At 43.1% G+C, this 10,579-nt stretch overlaps 1 protein-coding gene across 1 annotated transcript; it reads left to right on the top strand.

Annotated features, from left to right (window-relative positions):
* Positions 1 to 250: 250 nt before the first annotated feature.
* On the top strand, positions 251 to 9,692 carry mrap2a (melanocortin 2 receptor accessory protein 2a). Its single transcript, XM_035749171.2, has 3 exons — positions 251 to 578; positions 1,196 to 1,295; positions 8,116 to 9,692. Exons 1-3 carry the CDS (start codon positions 455 to 457, stop codon positions 8,597 to 8,599), a joined length of 708 nt encoding a protein of 235 aa, XP_035605064.1. The 5' UTR covers positions 251 to 454; the 3' UTR covers positions 8,600 to 9,692.
* Positions 9,693 to 10,579: the final 887 nt, after the last annotated feature.

Genomic DNA, 10,579 nt, shown 5'->3' with positions numbered 1-10,579 from the left:
TTAAAGCCACTAGTGCCTTTGCATAAATATTTTCATTGATGGATAAGATCACTCCACATCGCAGTCCCTTTTTTCAAAAAAAAAAAAGTGTAGGCCACATATCCTACCTACCGCTCTCCATTTCACCGTCCTCCAACTCATTATTGCTCTGCGCATCCAAGCCAAGCGCACGAGTCCGAAAGCAATTCAAGATGATGTCAATGGACAGGCGCACCCTCCTTCCGAATCCAGAGAGAGAGAGCGCGCACCGTGTAAGCACATAGCTGCGTGTGGTGAAGTTTAGTATGCCTCATATAATAACCGTGTTATTGAACGGAGAGTCAATTCCAGAAATCCTCGCCTACTTCGCTAGATTTATTTTATTTTATTGGTGTTGGGGATTAAAACTGTCTCACTTAACGTTCACCTTTTTTGTTTTTCTTTAGTCCGCCTGCGCTCTTGGATCTATTTTGAGATGTCTGAGTTTAACCACTCAAATCTATCAGGCGGAAACGCTCCGGACCCGGACTACAAGTGGACGTATGAATATTACGACGATGATGAGCCTGTTTCGTTCGAGGGACTGAAAGCGCACCGATGTAAGTACAGGATCTCAGTTTACAGTCCTGTGCTGCCCCTCCGCCGCTTTCACCCATTTTCTCTGCGTTACGCATCTATTACTTTATTGTAGAAGTGAACTGTGATTAAATCATGTGTGCATGTATTTATACGTGAGATTTGCCATGGCTCATTGCGTCACATTCATATTTCTGGCTAGAAGTTAAAGTTAAGTATAGCAGATATTCTTCGTAATGACAAATAAGTAGAGGGTGTGTGTGGTTTATGAGAGCTATAGAGAGAGAGGAGGGGGGAACTGCCTTGGACTGTATACCCTGCAGAGTAGTATAAGCATGTCAGTGCTGAGTGTCTAAGTAAGGGGGTTCTGTGTTTAGGCCTATATGTGTGTCAGCCTTTTAACATTAGACACATACACAATCAATAACTTTATTTTTCCTCTACAATAACATACACCAATCAATGTCACCCCGTCTAGACATAATACATTTTCACAGCCTTCCCCTCTCTCTCTCCCCCTCCTCTCCATCTCATTGTGCTTAAAATAATGTTGTTTTTGTCATGCTGTAGATATAATGACCTTATACATTGGAACAAAAACAAATATTTGAGCTGTCAATCAAGTCTTGTTGTGTTGCAGACTCCATCGTGATAGGCTTCTGGGTTGGCCTGGCTGTCTTTGTCATCTTCATGTTCTTTGTCCTGACGCTTCTCACCAAGACCGGAGCTCCACATCCCGAGTGAGTCTCCTTATCAACCAGCCATCACATGTCAATCAAATGAATTACTTAGCAATCCACCATGTTCCAGTGCCTCTTAACATGTGCACAATTATTTTCCACAGTAGGTAAATGGCAGACAGTGTGACTGGTCCATGTTCCAAGTTTCATGGTGCTTTTAGGACCATGAATAGCACCATGCTTATTAGTGGTTCAGCAGCATGGACAGTCTCTTAGCATGCATAATTATTTATCACACCAGGTAAATAACATTGGCAGTGTGGCTGTTCATATTCCAAGTTTTGTGGTACTTTCTTTTCAGCACCATGGACAGCACCAGGCGTGTTAGTGGCAGAGCCTTACACAGGCTGTGGTTAGTTCTTCTTCAGCACCACAGAGAGCGTCTGGTTCAGAGTGTCTCTTGGTTTTCCTCTATGTAAAGGAGACAATTATCCCTCCCAGTCTCAGTGCACTCTGATGTTTGATGCCATCTTAGTAAAGGATTCTAATTATCAGCGGCCCTCTTTTCTTTTTTTCTCTCTCTCTCTCCTCTTCTCTTCTCTTCTCTGCTCTGCTTTAATCCTTCTTTCTTTCTCCTTTTCAGTCAGAGATCTCTCCCTTGGTGGTCCCTCCCTCTCGTCCCCCTCCCACAAAGCCCTGTTTCTCTCTCTAGCCTTGTGCAAACAAACTGCGGTAAACTGTATGCGTTCCGGTGGAAGTCCAATCATTTCAATGGTAGGCGAGCCGCACCGCTGCAGCTCATCTGTCGAACAAGAGCTTTCAACTATGTGTTTATGGGAAGCATCAATACATTTTTTGACAGGTCAATACATTTACTTGAAAAACTACAAGATCAAAGTTTAGGATGTTTATACATTTATGCAATTATGTGGTAACGCCCACTGTCATGACCCATATATTTACACCTGTTGTGACATATATCGTGTTTTTTATGGCTGGTTATGACACCTACATAATAGTGTGAAAACCTACATTTATTCAAATTAGTTTGTTTTCCTGCCAAAAAGTTTCCTTTCATTTGAAAGTTTCTCTTATATCCTTTGTTTTTGTTGTAATTAATTCTTTACAGTTGTTTTTTTCATCATATTTTAAATAACTTGTAGAAAATACACTTATACACTTATGACTCTGTCAAGAAGCATTATGGCCATCCTGTGTCACTTTACAAGGACTAAGACAATACACTTTATGACTCTGTCAAGAAGCATTATGACCATCCTGTGTCACTTTACAAGGACTAAGACAATACACTTTATGACTCTGTCAAGAAGCATTATGACCATCCTGTGTCACTTTACAAGGACTAAGACAATACACTTTATGACTCTGTCAAGAAGCATTATGACCATCCTGTGTCACTTTACAAGGACTAAGACAATACACTTTATGACTCTGTCAAGAAGCATTATGACCATCCTGTCAAGGACTAAGTCATCCTGTGTCACTTTACAAGGACTAAGACAATACACTTTATGACAAAGTCAAGAAGCATTATGACCATCCTGTGTCACTTTACATGGACTAAGACAATACACTTTATGACTCTGTCAAGAAGCATTATGACCATCCTGTGTCACTTTACATGGACTAAGACACTACACTTTATGACACTGTCATGAAGCATTATGACCATCCTGTGTCACTTTACATGGACTATGACAATACACTTTACGACAAAGTGAAGAAGCATTATGACCATCATTGTCATATAAGCCAGATAAGACTATCACTTACAGGCCCTTATATCAGTCATCAGTCCAAAAGAGGGTGGCTTGTCCTGCTCCTGAAATCTGCTCCTGCATTCATCCCTGTCAACAACAGAGCATTGGGGTAGGTGCATGTCTGACATCAATGTGTGTGCAATTACAATAATAATTTAACAACGTTAATAAATAAATATATATACAGTACCAGGCAAAAGTTTGGATACATCTACTCACTCATTCAATAGTTTTTCTTTAAACAAATTTCTACATTGTAGAATAATAGTGAAGATATCAAAACTATGAAAAAACACATATGGAATCATGTAGAAAACAAAAAAGTGTTAAACAAATCCAAATATATTTTATATTTGAGATTCTTCAAAGTTGCCACCCTATTCCTTGATGACAGCTTTGCACACTCTTGGCATTCTCTCAACCAGCTTCATGAGGTAGTCACTGGAATACAATTCAATTAACAGGTGTGCCTTCTTAAAAGTTCATTTGTGGAATTTCATTCCTTCTTAATGCGTTTGAGCCAGTTATGTTGTGACAAGTTAGGGGGGTATACAGAAGAGAGCCCTATTTGGTAAAAGACCACATCCATAATATTATGGCAAGAACAGCTCAAATAAGCAAAGAGAAACGACAATCCGGAATATTTCAAGAACTTTGAAAGTTTCTTCAAAGCAGTCGCAAAAACCATCAAGTGCTATGATGAAACTGGCTATAATGAGGATTGCCACAAGAAAGTAAGTCCCAGAGTTACCTCTGCTGCAGAGGATAAGTTCATTAGAGTTAACTGCACCCCAGATTGCAACCCAAATAAATGCTTCACAGAGTTCAAGTAACAGACACATCTCAATGTCAACTGTTCAGAGGAGATTGCGTGAATCAGGCCTTCATGGTTCAATTGCTGCAAAGAAACCACTACTAAAGGACACCAATAAGAAGAAGAGACTTGCTTGGGCAAAGAAATATGAGCAATGGACATTAGACCTGTGGAAATCTGTCCTTTGGTCTGATGAGTCCACATTTGTGATTTTTGGTCTTTGTGGGATGCAGAGTAGGTGGACTGATGATCTTTGCATGTGTGGTTCCCATCGTGAAGCATGGATGAGGAGGTGTGATGGTGTTGGGGGTGCTTTGCTGGTGACACTAAGTGATTTCTTTAGAATGCAAAGCATACTTAACCAGCATGGCTACCACAGCATTCTGCAGCAATACGCCATCCCATCTGCTTTGCGCTTAGTGGGTCTATCATTATGTTTTTCAGCAGGACAATGGCCCAACACACCTCCAGGCTGTGTAAGGACTATTTGACCAAGGAGAGTGATGAGTGCTGCATCAGATGACCTGGACTCCACAATCACCCAACCTCAACCCAGTTGAAATGGTTTGGGAGGAGTTGGACCGCAGAGTGAAGGAAAGGCAGCCAATAAGTGCTCAGCATATGGGGAACTCATTCAAGACTCTTTGAAAAGCATTCCAGGTGAAGCTGGTTGAGAGAATGCCAAGAGTGTGCAAAGCTGTCATCAAGGCAAAGGGTGGCTACTTTGAAGAATCTCAAATATAAATATATTTCGATTTGTAAAACACTTTTTTTGGTTACAACATGCTTCATATGTGTTATTTCATAGTTTTGATGTCTTCACTATTATTCTACAATGTAAAAATAAAGAAAAACCCTTGAATGAGTACGTGTGTCCAAACTTTTGACTGGTACTGTACTGTATATATAACATAAAAACACTGTTGACAAGTAGCATATGGTATAATGGAATGTTTTGCCTTGTGTGGTAGGTTTTGTGGGTTTTGACACTCTTGTGAATGTGTCATAACCAGCCATAAAATAACACAACAGGTCTATATACGTTTTATCATGACAGTGTTATGATCATATTATACCAGGTTATGACAAGTTATGTCAGCTGTTATTACATATTATGACATGGTTATGACCTTGTCATAAACCTGTTATGACTCGGTGTCAAATATAGTGTTACCTTTCAAGTTTTATGTATTATATTGCTATTGGTGATTTGATTTATAATACCGTTGTGGGATGTAGCCTGATGTTACACACACCTGACATGTGGCTGGTAGATAATGAATAACACTTCCATGTTGTGTGATTCTGATTGTGGTGATGCCGTGCATAGATTGCAACAATTGCATAGAAATTATTGTACGGCAATGTGATGATGCAGTCTGTTTGCATGCGGTGTCTGAGTTCTCTTTCTCTTGGAGCTTCATCCCCTCTCTCTCTCTTACCACTCTCCCTTTCTCAACTCTCTCTAAACGGACTCTTTAAGCTCAGTTTTCCCCTGTGAATGTTTTATGTTGCTCTCTGAACCACCCGTATCCCTGTGACTGTGTGTGTGGCAGCTGTCACAGCTCTCTCATTTGCTGCCAGAGAGCTGAGCCTGTGAGTCTGTGTGTGGAGTGGATCTCTGCCAGGCTCAGCTCTGTGATCCCTTACATACAAACCTCACTGCCTTCCAGACAGACCTCACTGCCTTCCAGACAGACCTCACTGCCTTCCAGACAGACCTCACTGCCTTCCAGACAGACAGACCTCACTGCCTTCCAGACAAACCTCACTGCCTTACAGACAAACCTCACTGCCTTCCAGACAGACCTCACTGGCTTGCTGATGAAAACAAACAGCCTGCAGAGATCAGTGACTGATCAGCATGCTGCTCTACCTTGATACTTCCCAGGCTCTATCTATTGCAGGACCACAGCACAGCAAGCAGGATGGCAGTTAATGCATTTAATGGGACCAACTAGTTAAGGCTGGAAATGTGTTTCTGTGTGTGTGACTATAACAACAAATGAAAAAGTAAATGGTACCCATCAGTCTCCCTTGAATCTTGTGTGCGTGCACGTGCATGGTTGTGTGCATGTGGATGGGCGTGTTGAGGTCACATCAGGCTTCTCTTCTTTATGGCTACGTTTAGACAGGCATCCCAATTCTGATCTTATTTTCACTAATTGGTAGTTTTATCATTTAGATCAGCTCTGAATAAGATCTGATGTGAAATGATCTGATATGATTGGTCAAAAGGCCAATAACTGGGGCAAAATGTTTGAATTGGGCTGCCTGTCTAAACATAGCCTATTAGGTCCTAAGTGAATGTGAGAGCTGATGAGTGCTGGCTGCTGAGTAGAGGAGCTAATTGTCTTGCTGTGTTCAGTAATGGAGGTCAGGGGGCCTCAAGGGGCCCCACCAGGGCCAAGCCTGTTAAACTCCCAGGTCTGCTGACCACAGCGCTCCACTGCTCTCGTCCAACGCCATGACATCCATTTACTCAGCTTTCTCTCTTCCTCTCTCTCTCTGCCTGCTTCAATGCAGCTATATACTGAGCTTAGCTAAAGCCAAAAAATAAAGAAACCCGCTAAGGGGATAGGAATATAGTGTTGAGCCAATATACACAGGAGCGCCAACATACACAGAATTAGCGCACGGACACGCAACACACAGCTCTTTCCAAACATGCATTGATTATTCAATCCAGACTTGTTTGTTTAAGCATGAATGAAGTCATACGCCCCAAAAGGGAATACATGATACCATCTACCTACCATCCATGTCTCTTTCTTCCCTCTCCCTGTCCTCTCTTACCTACCATCCATGTCTCTTTCTTCCCTCTCCCTGTCTCTTTCTTCCCTCTCCCTATCCTCTCTTACCTACCATCCATGTCTCTTTCTTCCCTCTCCCTATCCTCTCTTACCTACCATCCATGTCTCTTTCTTCCCTCTCCCTGTCTCTTTCTTCCCTCTCCCTATCCTCTCTTACCTACCATCCATGTCTCTTTCTTCCCTTTCCCTGTCCTCTCTTACCTACCATCCATGTCTCTTTCTTCCCTCTCCCTGTCTCTTTCTTCCCTCTCCCTATCCTCTCTTACCTACCATCCATGTCTCTTTCTTCCCTCTCCCTATCCTCTCTTACCTACCATCCACGTCTCTTTCTTCCCTCTCCCTATCCTCTCTTACCTACCATCCATGTCTCTTTCTTCCCTCTCCCTGTCTCTTTCTTCCCTCTCCCTATCCTCTCTTACCTACCATCCATGTCTCTTTCTTCCCTTTCCCTGTCCTCTCTTACCTACCATCCATGTCTCTTTCTTCCCTCTCCCTGTCCACTCTTACCTACCATCCATGTCTCTTTCTTAACCCTCTCCCTATCCTCTCTTACCTACCATCCATGCCATGTTGGGGGCGGCAGGATAGCCTAGTGGTTAGAGCTTTGGACTAGGAACCGGAAGGTTGCAAGTTCAAACCCCCGAGCTGACAAGGTACATCTGTCGTTCTGCCCCTGAACAGGCAGTTGACCCACTGTTCCTAGGCCGTCATTGTAAATAAGAATTTGTTCTTAACTGACTTGCCTAGTTAAATAAAGGTAAAAAAATATATAAAAAAATGTCTCTTTCTTCCTGTCCTCCCTTACCCACCATCCATGTATCTTCCTGTCCTCTCTTACCTACCATCCATGTATCTTCCTGTCCTCTCTTACCTACCATCCATGTATCTTCCTGTCCTCTTACCTACCATCCATGTATCTTCCTGTCCTCTCTTACCTACCATCCATGTATCTTCCTGTCCTCTCTTACCTACCATCCATGTATCTTCCTGTCCTCCCTTACCTACCATCCATGTATCTTCCTGTCCTCCCTTACCTACCATCCATGTATCTTCCTGTCCTCTCTTACCTACCATCCATGTATCTTCCTGTCCTCCCTTACCTACCATCCATGTATCTTTCTTCCCTCTCTTACCTACCATCCATGTATCTTCCTGTCCTCTCTTACCTACCATCCATGTATCTTCCTGTCCTCTCTTACCTACCATCCATGTATCTTCCTCTCCTCCCTTACCTACCATCCATGTATCTTCCTGTCCTCTCTTACCTACCATCCATGTATCTTCCTGTCCTCTCTTACCTACCATCCATGTATCTTCCTCTCCTCTCTTACCTACCATCCATGTCTCTTTCTTCCCTCTCCCTATCCTCCTTGATTCTGATTAAGGCATCTTATTTTTCACTTTTAATTGTGAGGTAGTCACACCCATTTCTCTTCTAATACACTCCTGGTCCTCAAATGTCCCCCATCTAGAGGAGCTGAGCCCTGTAAGAAGCGTGTTCGTCTGACCAGCTGTGTGGAGGACCTCCGCTCCCCTGCAGACCCTGACAACCGGCCATGCCTACAACTGGACTCCTCTCTCAGCCGCTCCCTCTTCCACTGCTACATCAATGAGGAACAGGCCCAGGGGGTGTCCAGGCCTGGAGCTGGGTCAGGAGCTGTGGGAGCACCCAGAGGAGGGCTGGTCCAGGGGCCGGGGCGAGGCAGCCCAGAGGAGGGGGTAGTGGTGGGGATGGAAGTAGGTGTCAGCCGTGCCCTGCAAGGGGCTGCCATGTTGGGGGGGAACCGGACTGACCACAGAGAGGCAATGTCCCTGTCCCATTTCAACATCCCTAACGTTGTGAACTCCGAGCACAGCTCCACCCTGGGGGCGGACGATCTGCTGCTGAGGGAGCCGCCAATCATCATGGAGAGGGAGTGTCATCGGCCCCACAGCGCACATCACATGATGGACTAAGGTCCCCTGTACGTCCTGGGGAACCACCAATCATCCTAGATGAGGAGTGTCGCTCCCATGGGGTCCATCACACGATTGACTGGGGGAACCACCGATCATCCTAGAGGGGGAGTGTCATCGACCATGTAGCGCCCTTCAGAAGATGGACTGTCCTGCCCATCAAACAATAGACTATGGTCCTGCTTACTTCTCACACCCACCTCCGTTGGGACATTATAGATAATTATGAGGACATCACAGGACTCACCAGCCTTATATAGAGTCGTGTCATCTGAATTCATGGAGGTTCAAATAAGTCCTAATCTAATATTCTGTGTTGTGCCAGTCATGTACAGTGCAAGCTCTCCTAATTAGGCTTTGGTTCCAGCTTCCCACACCACCTCCACTGTGTCCACTGTACCTCCTGACATTTTCATTCTGTTCAGATTAGGTTCAGGCTAAAATACTGTACAGTCAAAATATATAAACATTTAAATGTTAAATATACATGTGATATGCGCTACTTTTATAATCTTTATGTCAACAAGGTTGCCTACGCAGAGCCAGAACGTGACGTCACATCTCAACGCTAAACTGGAAGTTCAGCTTCATCAAGTTGATTAGAATGTTTTTATATTGTTTACATTTAACCTTTAACTAGGAGGTGAGTTAAGAAAAAAATATTATTTACAATGACAGCCTACCCCGGCCAAATCCTCCCCTAACCCGGACAACGCTGGGCCAATTGTGCGCCGCTCTATGGGACCCCCGATGACAGCCTGTTGTGATACATCCCAGGATTGAACCCGGAACTGTAGTGACGCCTCTAGTACTGCAATGCAGTGCCTTAGACCACTGCGCCACTCGGTACCCCGTATAGTGTTGGAGGCCTTGCAGGAATCAGATAAAGGGATGGCGACAACAGAAGAGGTAAGGAGAATTTGATACAACCAAAATGCACCAGAAAGGCAAGACTCTTCTCTTGGGTTTTCAATTCAACAGCAGTCTGAATGTTGTCCTTGTTCAGTACTAATTGTAGCATACCTGTTCCTCACTATAAACTGTCATAGACATAACTTTTTATATACCATGTGTTGCTCCTGTCAATGCTTTACCTACATGTCACATCAGTCTCGTCTGCCAAGTCTATAGAAGGTTGTGATTAAATAAAACTAAACTCAGCAAAGATCATTCGTAAAAATCCAAATAACCTCACAGATCTTCATTGTAAAGGGTTTAAACACTGTTACCCATGTTTGTTCAATGAACTTTGAACAATTAATGAGCATGCACCTGTGGAACAGTCGTTAAACTTCTTGATACTACCCATCCCGCGTGCGGGAGCGTAATCATCGCCTCAAACTAATTAGCATAACGCAGCGGACATAAATACCCCTAGAATATTTTCCTATTCATGAAAATCACAAATGAAATATATTGAGACACAGCTTAGCCTTTTGTTAATCACACTGGCATCTCAGATTTTCAAAATATGCTTTACTGCCAACGCTAGACAAGCATTTGTGTATCATGGAATAATGCTATGCTAGGCTCTGCTAGCAACAGGCAACATTTTCACAAAAATAAGAAAAGCAATCAAATTAAATCATTTACCTTTGAAGAACTTTGGATGTTTTCACTCAGAAGACTCCCAGTTAGATAGCAAATGTTCCTTTTTTCCATAAATATTATTTTTGTAGGCGAAATAGCTCCCTTTTGATCTTCACGGTTTGGCTGAGAAATCAACCGGAAAATGCGGTCACTACAACACCAAACATTTTTCCAAATTAGCTCCATAATATTGACATAAACATGGCAAACTGTGTTTAGAATCAATCCTCAAGGTGTTTTTCACATATCTATTTGATAATATATCCGTCTGGACAATTGGTTTCTCATTAGAAGCGATTGGAATAATGGCTACCTCAGTACTTTACGCAAGATTTTCTGCGGGAGCCATCATGTGACCACTTGCTCAATGTGTTCCCTTACGGCTATTCT

This window comes from Oncorhynchus keta, chromosome 34 (genome assembly GCF_023373465.1).
Source record: "Oncorhynchus keta strain PuntledgeMale-10-30-2019 chromosome 34, Oket_V2, whole genome shotgun sequence".
Classification (NCBI taxonomy): Eukaryota; Metazoa; Chordata; class Actinopteri; order Salmoniformes; family Salmonidae; genus Oncorhynchus; species Oncorhynchus keta.
Note: the sequence above shows the minus strand (reverse complement) of the source record. Positions and strands in the feature narration are given on the sequence as shown.

Coding starts and splice junctions, on each gene's coding strand:
- mrap2a (XM_035749171.2), top strand. CDS start 455: ATGTCTGAGTTTAACCACTCAAATCTATCAGGCGGAAACGCTCCGGAC. Junction 579..1,195: donor GGGACTGAAAGCGCACCGAT/GTAAGTACAGGA, acceptor GTTGTGTTGCAG/ACTCCATCGTGATAGGCTTC. Junction 1,296..8,115: donor ACCGGAGCTCCACATCCCGA/GTGAGTCTCCTT, acceptor TCCCCCATCTAG/AGGAGCTGAGCCCTGTAAGA.